Source organism: Equus quagga, unplaced genomic scaffold (genome assembly GCF_021613505.1).
Source record: "Equus quagga isolate Etosha38 unplaced genomic scaffold, UCLA_HA_Equagga_1.0 226_RagTag, whole genome shotgun sequence".
Lineage (NCBI taxonomy): Eukaryota > Metazoa > Chordata > Mammalia > Perissodactyla > Equidae > Equus > Equus quagga.
The window spans coordinates 485,688-501,084 of NW_025799809.1; the positions used below are offsets into that span (position 1 = coordinate 485,688).

At 39.6% G+C, this 15,397-nt stretch overlaps 1 protein-coding gene across 1 annotated transcript in view; it reads left to right on the forward strand.

Moving 5' to 3' along the window:
- Window positions 1–100: 100 nt before the first annotated feature.
- The window catches only part of LOC124233792 (sphingosine-1-phosphate phosphatase 1-like), a 40,113-nt gene continuing 24,816 nt past the window's right edge, over window positions 101–15,397 (forward strand). Inside the window, exon 1 of the mRNA XM_046650994.1 lies at window positions 101–924. Coding sequence (XP_046506950.1) covers window positions 235–924 — 690 coding nt within the window. The 5' untranslated portion in view covers window positions 101–234. The remainder of the gene's footprint in view (window positions 925–15,397) is intronic.

Below are 15,397 nucleotides of genomic sequence, written 5' to 3' on the forward strand. Positions count from 1 at the left end.
CCGGCGCGTGGAGGCTGCGGGCGGCGTGCGCGCGCGGCGAGGGAGGGGCGCCGGGCGGGGGCTCGCGGCGGCCTGTGGCGCCGTCACCCCGCGGAGCCGAGCGCGTCGAGGAGGCGCCACTGCTGCCGCTGCTGCTGCTGCTGGTGCCGCCGGCCGGGCGCGCGGGGCCGGTTCGAAGCCGGCCCGCCCTCCCGCCGCCGTCGTCCGGTCCGCGGGCCGCGCGGTCCCGTTATCATGTCGCTGAGGCAGCGCCTGGCCCAGCTGGCCGTCTGTCTGCAGGAACCGCAGAAAGTGGCCCGTTTCCAGCGGCTGTGCGGGGTCGAAGCGCCGCCGAGCCGCCCCGCCGCCGGCCCGAGCGCTGCTGAGGAGGAGGCGGAGGCGCCCCTCGCCGGAGACGCCCGGCGTCGGGAACGGCAGCCGGGGGCGCCCGGAGGCCCCCAGCCGCCCGGGAGCGACCGCAATCAGTGCCCCGCCAAGCCGGGCGACCGCGGCACCCCCAACGGCGTGCGGAACGCGCTGGCGAGCGAGCTGGGCCCGGCCCCGGCGCGGCGCGCGGCCGGCCTGCGCCGCAACTCGCTGACGGGCGAGGAGGGCGAGCTGGCCCACGTGAGCAACTGGCCGCTCTACTACCTGTTCTGCCTGGGCACCGAGCTGGGCAACGAACTCTTTTACATCCTCTTCTTCCCCTTCTGGATCTGGAACCTCGACGCCCTGGTGGGCCGGAGGCTCGTGGTCATCTGGGTGCTGGTCATGTACCTGGGCCAGTGCACCAAGGACATCATCCGCTGGCCGCGGCCCGCCTCCCCGCCCGTGGTGAAGTTGGAGGTCTTCTACAACTCCGAGTACAGCATGCCGTCCACCCACGCCATGTCGGGCACCGCCATCCCCATCGCCATGGTCCTGCTCACCTACGGCCGCTGGCAGGTGAGGTGCCCTCCCTCGGCCGGCTCAGCCCGGTGCAGTCCGCGGACTCCCGCTTCACAGTTGTTTGAATTTGGCCGTTCCCCTCCCGAACCTTTCCGGAGGCTTTCACGATGCCTGCCAGCAGGCCCGCTCTAGGTTTTTAAAAAATTTAAAAAAAAAAAAAAAGATCGGAAAAACCTAGAGAGTTTGCCCTCACACTATATTTTAGTAGTGCTGCCTTCCTTAGAACCCGAAGGAAACACTCTACTTGGAGGAATACGTGATCTTGGGGCTTCGGTTGAGTTTTTCAACAGTTTTCATTCTTGTGATGCACAGAATATAATTGTGACTAATTACAGGGTCTTTATGATCATTGTCCGGAACTAAGACCCATTTTGACCTTACCCCCCAGACATTCTGTTTCAGGAGTAGGTGCAGTCATTAGCTTTACTCTGAGACACTGTTGATGAAAGTGTAGTGTGGTTCCAGAACGAACGTAATCGTTCCAGGCAATGAAGTAATGAATTTTACAGGAAAGCCACCCTTGATAGAAGTTAATGGAGCACAGCCTGAGTTGTTTTTAAGGGATGTGGTTGCTAATTTGCTGATAGACACAGTTATCTTCTGGATCACTGATCTGTAGTATCAGTTGTTGAGCTCTACAGCATTATTCTTGCATTAGCTTTAAAAATGCATGGTTTTAAAATTAGGGTTCTTGGTCAGACTAGTGGGTTTGTAAAAATGGTAAGTATGACAGCAGAATGACCCTGACACTCAGGAGTGAGATTTTAGTGGTAAACGTCTTATATTTTGCCTACTTCTTTTGGCCTCCCCCTTTTCGATGTTTCATGGTCCGTAAGTGTCACCTGGGTTTACAAGCTAATTCTCTTTCATATGGAAGCAAAATTTATTCTTAGACTGCTGTCTTTTAAGTTATGGGGAGATTTGTTCATCCTGCAAATCAGTCCCTTAATTTAAGAATAAAGGTAATAATTATGGAGAATCTAAGAAATCAGACTTGCTCAGGTTTTTTTCTGGTACAGCACAAAATCGTCTTACATTGAGAAATGCACATTCTGTGTAAAACTCCGTTATGATGAGCTTACTTACCGCAGATTTAATTTCAGTATGGATGAACTCTTGTCCCCACAGACACTTCTGTGCAGTGCATCTCTCTTAGGAGTAACATGGAAAATATGTAATGTGCACAGTAAGAAGGGCAGAATTACGAGGGAAGAGTACTGCGGACAGTTTTTTTTTTTCCTGTTTAACCAAAGGAATATACAGCGATATTCAGATTGTAAAGTAGTGCTGCCTGTTTTGCATAATGGATAAATGTCTCAAATTTTATTTAATCTAAATAGTTCAGAATTTGAGGTTGTCACTGACTTATGTTTGGCATGATATTTACTGGTTAGCTAATGATGTTTCTCTGATTTTCGTGAGACCTTCAGGATTCTGTGACGGTAGGCCCTTTTGTAACTCCTCCTCAGTGAGTGGCTATGTTTGCTGTTAATATTAGCAGTCCAAGTGGGAGAAAATAGTTATTTTTTGCTCATCATTCATTCAGAACACATGCTAACAGGAAGTCAGAATAGCACTGCTGGACTCTTATAGGGGATGCAGCTATCAGTATTCTAACGTTTCAGGGTTATTTGAATTATCAGAATAAGCTTAACTATAGTTTCTGAACAACTCAGTTTATTTAATTCAAGGTTTGTGGAATTTTGTATATCATAGAATTTTAGAATTTGAGCTAGACAGGACTTTAGAAATCACCTAATCTCAAACTGTCATTTTACAGATATGGAAACTGACCATTTACATTAGAATTAATGTAAAATTAGATTAAATTTATGTTTTTTCACTCCAAATTTGAATAAACTTCTAAATTTGAATAATTACTTACCTTTTAGTTAGCTGTTTTGAAAGAAGGGCTCCCTTGTATGAAAGTTCTTTGTTTATAAATGTTTGACTATAATAACCCAGTACGAAAAACCAAAATGACTTTTTTACCTTTTTACTTTTTTTAATTCTTGTTATGAGTGGAAAACAGAAGAAGTACCTTTTGCTCGAGTTGTTTTGGTCCTCTTCTCTGTCCATTAGCATTGTAGTACTTTGGAGGCTATGTTTCCAGTGTGGGTAATGAAAAAATATGTATATTGGAAACTGGGATAAGAATTACACAATGAAAGCGTGATGTTTTTCTAATTACTAACAGTTTTAGTTAACTGTGCTGTCCATCTGCTATGCTCCTACTGTTTAATCAGGACAGGTGCGGTCACTTCTACATGCCTAGGGTGCTGAAACATGTCTGAAAACTGAGTTATCTCACATACCATTCCTTTGGTTTGTAATAGCTGCTTCATCCCTCTGCCACTTAATGTACCTACTTGAAATCCGCTCAAGATGCACCTCCTACAGGGTGAAACAGAAGTTAATCCTTTCCGTTTCATTTTTCCTCACTTGTTCTTAAAATGACAGTAGAAAACAAATTACTTGCGGGCTTGTTAAAGTGCAGATTTCTCCACCTTACTCCCAGAGGTTGTGATCCATTAGATAAGTGAGGGGCATTGCATTTTACTAAGTTCCCCAAAGATTTTTGAGGAAAAAAATATACTTTCTTCAACCTCTTCCAGTAAAGTTAACTTTTGATCCTCAGTATATGTTTTATATTTCTCCAGCATTGCTATCTCAGCTCTTTTGCATTTCCAGTCTTCGAATCTTTTTAAGGCATATTATAATACAAAATTGGAGATTGAAACAGTATGGCTTCAAGTAGTTATTTGATACTGGGAGAATTTTTTAATTTTATTTTATGGTAATACAAGAAAGAAAGTGTTATGGCATTTCTCCGGGTATTAAATAACTTAAGACTCCATTGGCCAGGATAATGATTATTGCTCTCATATTATTCGTTGGAGTTTTTTGTAGCCTGAATTGGGGAAAAATAAGAAATAAGGAGCATCAGATACTAAGAACATAGTCCTCTGAAGAATAAAATAAAAACGAAAGCACTTCTTTTGTATTTATGTTTGCATGTTCTTTCCAGAAATAAAAATTCTTAATTTTTAAATATTAAGACATTTAAAAAAAAGTCTATTACTGCATTTAGTCTACACTTATAATATCCTAATGTTTGGTCCTGCTATTAATACAAGTTTACAGATTAGGGAACTGAGATAGAGGGGGAAGTAATTTACTCAAAGCGACACAGCCAGTAAGTGGCAGAGGCTGGATTTAAACAGACTCCAGAGCTTACACAGAAAAGTCTTTTCAAATCACACTTTCTGATTTTTAAAGAATCTTTGTAGTAATAGATATTTTTGAAATAGATATGATTGTGTTCTTAAAATACAAAAATAACTTTTATGCATTATCCACAAATATTTGTTTTAAACCTATATGAAGTTGTTGACTGAAATCAAATGCCGATTTGATCACCCTTCCTTTTCCTGTCCTCCTAATATAAATAAAAACCTCAATACACGTACTAAGAGCTTTGGAAAAGAAAAGCATATAAGATATTCTATGAAAATATAGTTTGTTGTAGATAATAAAGGAAGGTGTCTGTGAGATTATGAAAAATTAAAAGGAAGAAAGGCAAGAAGTCAGTTACAAAAGTAGGTCGCAGATGATGAAGACTAGAAAAGGCTTCAGGAGCCAAGGGAAACTGATCGCTGTGGTAATTCTGGGAAGAAACACAGTTTATTAGAAAATTAAATTGGTTTGCTAGTTGATCTCTTTTTATCTAGCATGATACTTGTGTTTGAAATGCACTTTTTCCTGATTTTATAAGTGCTTATTATTCTTGATTTAAAGTTAATTTTATTTATTTATTTGAATAGGTAATACATTGTAGAAAATTCAGTATTTACAGAAAAATATGAAGAGGAGAGTACATTTCTCTTCTTTTTCTGTTCCACAGCTACCAGGGTCTCTTTTCACAGAAGGCTTTATTGTTAGAAGTTTCTTGTTTAGGTTTCTAGAGATAATCTTTACTTTTGTAGATATATATTTATATAGTTTACTTTTCACACAAATGGTAAGGCGTTATACTGTCTGAACTTTGTGTTTTTCACTTGGAAATATATTGTGAAGATTGTCCTTTTCTTTTACCCAACAATTAATGAATACTAATTTTGTGTTTGAGATAGTTTTAAACGCCTTACATGACTTAACTCTTTTTTGTTTTGTTTTACTAAATAATACATCCACATGGTTCAAAATTCAAAGGTACAAAAAGGGATATAGTAAAGTTTCGCTCCCATCCCTGTCCACCAGTTACCCAGGGGACATTTTGCGCGTACATGTGTGTGTCCAAGTCCTGCTCTCAAAGTGCAGTCTGGATCAGAAGCATCACCATGCGCTGGGAGTTAGAAACGCAGGGCTGGCATCAGGATCTACATTTTAACACATTTCCAGGGGATTCAAACACACATTAAAGTGTGAGAAGCTCTGCTTCCAGAGACATTTTATGCAAATACAAACCTCAGCAAATACTTTATCTCTACATAGTCTCTTTTTATCTTAAAAAAAAAAACAAATATCTTCTCCCAATTGTTAGGTTGTCGTTTCCTTTTTTTGATGGTTTCCTTGCTGTGCAGAAGCTTTTTAGTTTGGTGAACTGTTTGTTTATTTTTTCTTTTGTTTCCTTGCCTGGGGAGATATGATATTCAAAAAGATACTGCTAAGACCTATGTGGATGAACTTACTGCTTATGTTTTCTTCTAGGAGTTTTATGGTTTCAGGTGCAAATCATATGTCTGATAAGGGGTTAATATCCAAATATATAAAGAACTCACATAAGTCAACAACAAAAAAGCCGAACTCAATTAAAAAGAGGGCAAAGCGGAGTTTGCAGGTTCGGATCCCGGGCACAGACCTAGCACCATTATTCAAGCTATGCTGTGGCAGTATCCCACATAAAATAGAGGAAGACTGGCACAGATGTTAGCTCAGCAACAATCTTCCCCAAGTGAAAAAAAAAAGAGGAAGATTGGCACAGATGTTAGCTCAGGGCCAATCTTTGTTTAAAAAAAAAAAAAAGTGGGCAAAGGATCTGAACAGACATTTTTCCAAAGAAGATATACAGATGGCAAACAGGCACATGGAAAGACATTTTCAGGATCACTAATTATTAGGGAAATGAACATCAAAACTACAATGAGATATCACCTCATGCCTATCGGAATGACTGTTATTAAAAAGACAAGAAATAGGGCCAGCCCTGGTGGCCTGATGGTCAAGTTTGGCGTGCTCTGCTTTGGCAGCCCCAGTTTGGTTCCCAGGCATGGACCTATACCACTCATCAGTGGCTATGCTGTGGTGGTGGCCCACATACAAAAAATAGAGGAAGATTGGCAACAGATGTTAGCTCAGGGTGAATCTTCCTCAGCAAAAAAAAAAAAAAGAAAAAGACAAGAAATAACAAGTGTTGGAGAGGATATGGAGAAAAGGGAACCCTCATACGCTGCTGCTGGGGATGTAAACTGTTACAGACACTATGGAAAATAGTATGGAGAGTCCTCAAAAAAGTAAGAATAGAACTACCGTATGATCCAACTATTTCACTTCTGGGTATTTATCCAAAGAACATGAAAACACACTAATTGAAAAAGATTTGCACTCCTATGTTCATTACAGCATTATTCTCAGTAGCCAAGACTTGGAAGCAACCCAAGTGTTCATTAACAGATGAATGGATACAGAAGATGTGGTATATATACACAATGGAATACTACTCGGCCATAAAAAAGATGAAATCTTGCCACTTGTGACAACGTAGATGGACCATGAGAGCATTATGCTAAGCAAAGTAAGTCAGATGGAGAAAGCCAAGCCAAATACTGTATGATTTCACTCATCTCTGGAAGATAAAAAACAACAACAGGGCCCTAGTCCTGTGGCGTAGTGGTTAAAAGTTCACTGCACACCACTGTGGCTGCCCAGGTTTGCAGGTTTGGATCCTGGGCGCGTACCTAGACCATGTGCCAACCATGCTGTGGCAGCGACTGACATGTAAAGTAGAGGAAGATTGGCACAGATGTTAGCTCAGGGCTAATCTTCCTCAACAAAAAGCAACAACAGCAACTACAACAACAAACAAGCACATAGATACAGAGATTAGATTGGTGGTTACCAGAGAGGAAGCGGGGAGAGAGGTGGGCAGAAGGGGTGATAGGGCACATGTGACGGATCGTAATTAATCTTTGGGTGGTGAACATGATGTAGTCTACACAGAAATCAAAATATAGTGATATACATCTGAAATTTATATAGTGTTATAAACCACTGTTGCCTCAATTAAAACAAGGCAAAACAGGGGCTGGCCCCTTGGCCGAGTGGTTAAGTTTGTGCACTCTGCTGCAGGCGGCCCAGTGTTTCGTTGGTTCAAATCCTGGGCGCGGGCATGGCACTGCTCATCAAACCACGCTGAGGCAGCGTCCCACATACCACAACTAGAAGGACCCACAACGAAGAATATACAACTAGGTAAGGACCCACACGAAGAATATACAACTATGTACCGGGGGGCTTAGGGGAGAAAAAGGAAAAAAATAAAATCTTAAAAAAAAAAAAAAAGGCAAAACAGAACAAGTGGCAGCATGTTATGCACACAGTTCTGCACCTTGCTTTTTTCACCTAACAGTATATTCTGGAGATCTCTCTGTATCAGTGCCTTAAAGAGCCTCCCATTCTTTTTACCATTGTGCGAATGTACCATAATTTAACCAGTGTCTTTTTTTTATTGAGCTAACGTTGGTTGATAACATTACATAAATTTCATGTGTACATTATAATTTGACTTCTGTATACACTACAGTGTGTTCATCACCAAAATCTGGTTTCCATCCATCACCATACAGTTGACCCCCTTTACCTATTTCACCCTCCCAACCTTCCCCTCTGGTAACCACCAATCTGTTCTCTGTATCTATGTGCATGTTTTTGTTTTGTTTGTTCATTTATTTTGGGTTTTTTTATATTCCATATAGGAGTGAAATCACATAGTATTTTTCTTTGTCTGATTTATTTCACTGAGCATAATACCCTCAAGGTCCATCTGTGTTGTTGCAAATGGCAGGATTTCATCTTTTTTGTGGCTGAGTAGTAATCTTTTGTGTATATATACTACATCTTCTTTATCCATTCACCCATCGATGGGCACTTGGGTTGTTTCCATATCTTGGCTGTTGTGAATAATACTGCAGTGAACATAGTGGTGCCTGTATCTTTTCGAATTAGTGTTTTCATATTCTGTGGATAAGTAAGTGGAATAGCTGGATCATATGGTAGTTCTGTTTGCAATTTTTGAGAAATCTCCATACTATTTTCCATATTTACATTCCCACCAACAGGATATGAGTGTTCGCTTTTCTCTATATCCTCTCCACCACTTGTTATTTCTTGTCTTTATGATAGTAGCCATTCTGGCATGAAGTGTCTCATTGTGGTTTTGATTTGCATTTCACTAATAATTAGTGATGTTGAAGATCTTTTCACGTGCCTATGGGCCATCTGTATGTCTCCTTTGGAAAAATATCTGTGCAGATCCTCTACTAATTTTTAATGGGATTTTTTTAAATTAAGATTGGCACCTGAGCTAACAACTGTTTCCAGTCTTTTTTTTTTTTTTTTTTTTTTTTTTTGCTTTTTCTTCCCCAATACCCCCAGTACATAGTTGTATATTTTTTAGTTGTGGGTCCTTCTAGTTGTGGCATGTGGGATGCCGCCTCAACATGGCCTGATGAGTGGCGCCATGTCCACGCCCAGGATCCAAACTGGCGAAACCCTGGGCCGCTGAAGCGGAGCTCGCAAACTTAACCACTCGGCCTTGTGGCCAGCCACAGGATTGTTTGGTTTTTTGTTGTTGTTACATTGTATGAGTACTTTATGTATTTTGGATAGTAACCCCTTATCTGCTATATGACTTGCAAATATCTTCTCTCATTTGGTAGATTGCTCTTCATTTTGTTGATGGTTTTCTTTGCTGTGCAGAAGCTTTTTAGTTTGATGTAGTCTCATTTGTTTCCCTTGCCTGAGGGGAGACACCCAAAAAGATGTTGCTAAGATCAGTGTCAAAGAGCGTACTGCCTGTGTTTTCTTCTAGGAGTTTTATGGTTTCAGGTCTTACATTCAAATCTTTAATCCATTTTGAGTTAATTTTTGTATGTGGTATAAGATAGTGGTCTAGTTTCATTCTTTTGCACGTGGCTGTCCAGTTTTCCCAATACCATTTATTGAAGAGACTCTCTCCATTGTATGTTCTTGGCTCCTTTGTATGACTTAACTCTTTTAATCCCCATAAAATCCTATAAATATTAACACTGGTTTGCATAAGAATAAACTGAGGCAGAGAGAGGTTAAGAAACTTGCCCAAGATGACTCAGCAGGTACGTAACAGCCTAGTTTCAAACCCAAGCAGTTTGGCTGCAAAATGACATTACTGTATACTACTGTTTTATATTGCCTCTCCATATTAGCACTTCCATATTATATGTAGAGAGAGCTATCTAAGTTTTTCATATCTGCATGATGTTCCAATATATTAGTATAGCATAGTTTATTTAATAAGTTGGTCATTCCAGTACTGCCTATTCAAAGCCTGTCTCTATTTTTTTCTGTTATATTTGGAGTATTTTACTTACTAATTTTTTTTTAACTGTAACTGTTTTGGTTTTGTTTTTATTGAAGCTTTTCTCTTTTTGTGTGTGTGAGGAAGATTTGCTCTAAGCTAACATCTTTTACCCATCTTCCTCTCTTTTTGCCTGATGAAGGTTAGCCCTGAGCTAACATCTGTGTCAGCCTTCCTCTATTTTGTGTACGGGTTGCTGCCACAGCATGGCTACCATGAGTGGTGTATGGCCACACATGGCATCCAAACCTGTGAACCCAGGCCGCCAAAGCAGAGCACACCAGACTTAAGCACTACACCACTGGGCCAGCCCCTTGTTTTGTTTCCTAGTAATTGCTCTACCTTCAAATGTTATACCACTTCAGGTATAACATAAGACCCTTGCAACAGTATACTTCCATTTTTCCCTCTCCCCTCTTTTGTATTATTGTTGTCATACATTTTAGATGTACATATGTGATAAAACTCACAACACATTCTTATTATTTTTGTATAATGTTCCAGCTTATTTCTAGAAGTATTTTTTCCCCCTCTTCTCCCACACCCTCTCTTTCTGGAGCTTCAATCTCCTGTGTTGGAATTAGACTGTTTAATCTTGGTCACTCACAGATCACTGATACTCTGATGGTGATGATGATGATGATGATGATGATGGCAGTGTTTTTGCTCTCTGTGCTTCAATTTGGATAGTTTCTGTTGCTATGACTTCAAGTTTACTGATCTTTTCTTCTGCAATGTCTAATTTTTGGGTAAACTCATCAAGTAGGATGGAATATAATTTCATATACTGTGTGTTTTATAGCTACAAGTTCTAATTGGGTCTCTTTTTAATCTAACATTTCTCCACTTGTTATATTTCTGTTTTACTTTACATCCTTGAATATGTTTATAAGATTTTAATAGCTATTTCAAGGTCCTTATTCCCATCATCTCTGTTGTCTTTGTGTGATTCTAATATTTCTCCTGATTATGGATCGTATTCTCCTGCTTCTTTCCTTGGTAATTTTTATGGAGTTTTAGATTTTGTTGTATTCCTTTAAGTACTGTTGGACTTTGTTCTGGTGTCCGGTTAAATTGCTTGTCAGTTTAATCTTTTTAGGCTTAGGTTGGGTCCAGAATAACCACAGTCTGGAGCTAACAGCCTCACTACTAAGGTGGTAACCTTCTAAAGACTCTAGCCAATGCCCTCAGCACTCTGCTTGTGGAAAAACGATTCCAGGCCTACGTGAGCTTGGAGAATGGTTTGGCCTACTACTTTTTGGTTGTTTTTCCCCAGCCTGGTGGACTTTCGCCCCCTGCATGCACAGATTTGGACTCAGCCAAAGATTTGCAGAGACCCCTCTGCAGACCTCCAGGGCTCATTCTCTTTGCAGATTGCTCTCTCCAGTACTCTGTCCCACAACTGATAGCTGCTTTGGCCTCTGGGAGCTTCATTCTCTCTCGCCTTAACTTAGTGAGACTGCTGGACTTTGTTTTGGTTTCTCCTCCCATGCTGCAGCCTGGAAACTGCCTCCAGCAGCAAGCTAGGGCTTATCTCATTTGTTTCCCTCTTCTCATGAATCACAGCCCTGTGCTGCTTGTTTTCCGGTGTCTGAAGACAGTTGTTCATGTAGTTTGTCTAGTTTTCTGGTTGTTTACAGTAGAATGGCTGTTCTTAAAACAGTTAATGATTTATGAGCCGATGCAGAAATCTTCTCACCTCCACTTATGTTTTTTGTTTTTTAATATATAACAGCTATTGAGATGTAATTCATATACCATACAATTCATCCATTTAAAATATACAATTCAGTGGCTTTCAGTATATTCATAGAATTGTGCAGCCATCACCACAGTCAACTTTAGAACATTTTCCTCACCCCCACAAGAAATCCCATACCTATAGTAATCACTTTGCATCCCCCCTCAATCCCTAGGTAAGAAATCCAGTTTGTATCTCTATAGATTTGCCTACTGTGGACTTTTCATATAAATGGAAGCATACAATATGCAGTCTGTTGTAACTGGCTTCTTTCACTTAGCGTTATGTTTCACACTTCATCCATATTATAGCATGTGTCAATACCTCATTCTTTTTTATTGCTGAGTAATATTTCCTTGGATGGATATACTGCATTTTCTTTATTCTTTCATCTGCTGATGGATATTTGGGTTCACTTTTTGGTTATTTTGAATAATGTTGCTATGGATATTTTCATATAAGTGTATGGACATGTATGTTTTTGTTTCTCTTGAGCAATTTATTGGTTTTTGAAGCGCTTTGTATTGTGGTATAATTAGCCTTTTGTCTGTGGTGTGATTTGGAAATATATTTTCCTAAATTGTTACCTCTCTTCTGACTTTGTGGGTTTTTTCCAAGCAGAAGTTTTTCCTTTTTATGTATCAATCTCTTATTTCATGGTTTTTGGGTTTCATGAAATATTTAGAATCACCTTCTACCATGGTTTCTTTTAGTACTTTATGATTTATTTTTTATGCTTAAATTTTTGAACCATCTCTTGCTTTGAGGAAGGAATACAACTTCATATTTCCCAACAGTGTCTTTATGGAATAATCCTTTTTTCCCTACTGACTTGAACTGTCACTTTTATCATATACTAAGTATATATCCATATTTTTAATTTAAAATTGATATATGTGATATTTGTGTGCCAGTTCTCTACTATTATATTTATTGTAGCTTTACAAATGCAATATTTTTTCAGAATTATTCTTGCTGTTTTTACATGTTTATTTTTCTATATGTACTTTAGATTTTTAGTTCTAAAAGAAAAATTCTTTTGCTATTTTTTTATTGGAAAGATAAACGTACTTGCAAATTAAAGTCTTTAATCCACCTTCAGTTGGTTTTGTATATGTTGTGAAGTATGGATCTGATGTAATTTTTTTGAAATAGATAATTAATTGACCTAGTACCGTTTTTGAATAGTTTATCCTTTTTTTTCCAGTTATCTGTAATGCCACTTATCATTATAATATTATCAATATAATATCAATATAATAAGATAATATCATTATCTTAATTGCTTTAGAGTAAGTCTTGATATCTGTTTATGAAAGTTCTCTACAATATTCAAGATTGTCTTGGCTGTTTTTGACTATTTGCTTCCTTTTTTTTTTTTTTTTTTTTATGGTGGCTCCTGTACTAACATCTGTTGCCAATCTTTTTTTTTCCTCCTTTTCTCCCCAAAGCCCCCCAGTACGTAGTTGTATATTCTAGTTGTGAGTGTCCCTAGTTGTGCTGTGTGGGATGCCCCCTCAGCATGGCCTGATGAGTGGTGCCATGTCCACACCCAGGATCTTAACCAGCAATACTCTGGGCCGCTGAAGAGGAGCATGCGAACCCAACCACTCTGCCACTGAGCTGGCCCCGTGACTGTTTGCTTTCAATATACATTTTAGAATCAGCTCTTTAAATGCCATAAAAAACCCTATCTGCGCTTTTATTGAAATTGCAGTGAATATATAATGTGGAGAGAATTGATAGCCTTACAGTATTGAATCATTTTATCTGTGGATATGGTGAATCTTATTTATTTTGGTTTTCCTAAATGTATTTCAATGAAGTTTTATAATTTTTTCCATAGAAGTCAACCATATCTTTTGTTAGATTTATTTGTTCTAGCTTTACTTTATATTTTTTGTTACTGCTGTAAATGATATCTTGTTAAAATTCAAATATTCTGATTTTTTGTGGCTGGAATATAAAAGTGCACTTGATTTTTTTTTTTTTTTTGAGGAAGATTAGCCCTGAGCTAACATCTGCTGCCAATCCTCCTCTTTTTGCTAAGGAAGACTGGCCCTGAGCTAACATCCCTGCCTGTCTTCCTGTACTTTATATGTGGGACACCTGCCACAGCATGGCTTGATGAGTAGTGCCGTGTCCAGACCCGGGATCCCAACTGGTGAACCCTGGGCCGCCGAAGTGGAACGCACGAACTTAACCTCTGCACCACTGGGCTGTCCCCTAGAAGTGCTCTTGATTTTTATGCATTAATTACATATATAACACTCTTGCTCAACTCTCCATTAATTCAATAATTTGGATATATATTCTCATCTGTTCTCTATAGAGAAAATCACATCAACTAAGAATAATAGATATATTTCTTTTGTTGCAATTATACATTTTTTATTGTTGGCTAAAAAGCTTTAATCAAGGTAATGACGTTCAGTCCCACAAATATAATCTTTTCATTTCTAATAAATATTAGGCAATACCATAAGCGCTACAAATATCAGGGTGAATAAAACAAAACGATTTATTTCCTTGAGGAAATTAGATTGATGTTTTAGGAAGACTCTTGTGTCTATAGTATGGCAAACGCGCTAGAGAGAAGCACGATTGGAAGCAGGGAGAGACGATGGGGACCCAGATCAGGAGACTGCAAACAATGGCCTGCCGCCTGATTTTATTTGACCTCTGAACCTTGAATGGTTTTTACATTTTTAAATTATTTTATTTTATTTATTATTTTTTTAAAATTTTTTTTCGTTTTTCATTTTTCTCCCCAAAGGCCCCCGGTACATAGTTGTATATTCTTAGTTGTGGGTCCTTCTAGTTGTGGCATGTGGGATGCTGCCTCAGCGTGGCCTGATGAGCAGTGCCATGTCGGCGCCCGGGATCCGAACTGGTGAAACCCTGGGCCGCTGAAGCGGAGCATGCGAACTTAACTACTCGGCCACGGGGCCGGCCCTAAATAATTTTAAAAAGTCAAGAGAAGAATGATATTTTATGATATGTGTAAAAACTAAAAGTTTAGTGGCTGTACATAAAGCTTTATTGGAGCCCAGCCACGTTCATTCATTTATATATTGTCTGTGGTGCTTTTGTGCTGCAGCAGGAGAGTTGAGTAATTGTGACCTTGATGATTTAGTCCACATAGCCCAAGATGGTTACTGTTTGGCTCTTTACAGAAAAACTTGCTGGCCCTTAACCTAGATAGTGTTAGTGGCAAGAGAGAGAAATGGATAAATTTGAGAGATAGTAAGAGGTAGAATTTAGATGACGTGGTGATTAATTGGGTATGGCAGTAAAGAGGAAAAACAGGAGTAAAAGATTATTCCCAGATTTTGTATTTGGAAAGCTGAGAAATAGTAGTTTAATTTGTAGAGACAAAATATTGAAAGCAGGTCAGATTTGGGGAAAGAAGCAGGAGAGCAGGAACACTGAGGAGATGAATTCTGTAGGTATGTTGAGTTTGAGGTGTCTGTAAGACAGCCATCTGGAACTATCTGGGAGGCAGTTCTAGACATAAAAGACCTGGACAGGTTTGGTGACATGAGTATATACATACAGAATGCAGTGATAAGAGTGGATGATATTGCCTTGGGAGAGTACACACAGTGAGAAGAACAGAGGAGCTAGGAAAAACCTTTAAAGACATCAATATTTAAGGAATTGATAGAGTACAAAGAACCTGAAACAGAATCTGACAAGTAGCAATTTAAGAGGTAAGAGGCTATCTCAGGGATTGTCTGACTAAGGCTGTGTCGAGGGGGGGCCAGGGTTGGGGGGAGTTCTAGTAGCCCATTTGAACTAGCTTAAGCCAAAAAAAAAAAAAAAAAGGAAATTTATTTGAAAACTAGAGCAGGTATCTCGTGGAAGTCAAGGACAAGAGAGAGCTGTGAGGCCTCCTGAGGGAGTGGAGACAGGCTCTGGAAGCCTCTCAGAACTAAAGGCACGTTGTCCATCTTTGTTTCTTTGAGGTTGCATGGACTCTCATTTCTGCTGCTTCTCTCTCTCTACTGTGGCTTGTGTGTCTCTGCCTTGCCCCTAGTTCTATATCGTTTCCAAATTCAAGCATACCACAGAGACTGACTGACTGACTTTCTTTCAAATTACTATCGGAAAAA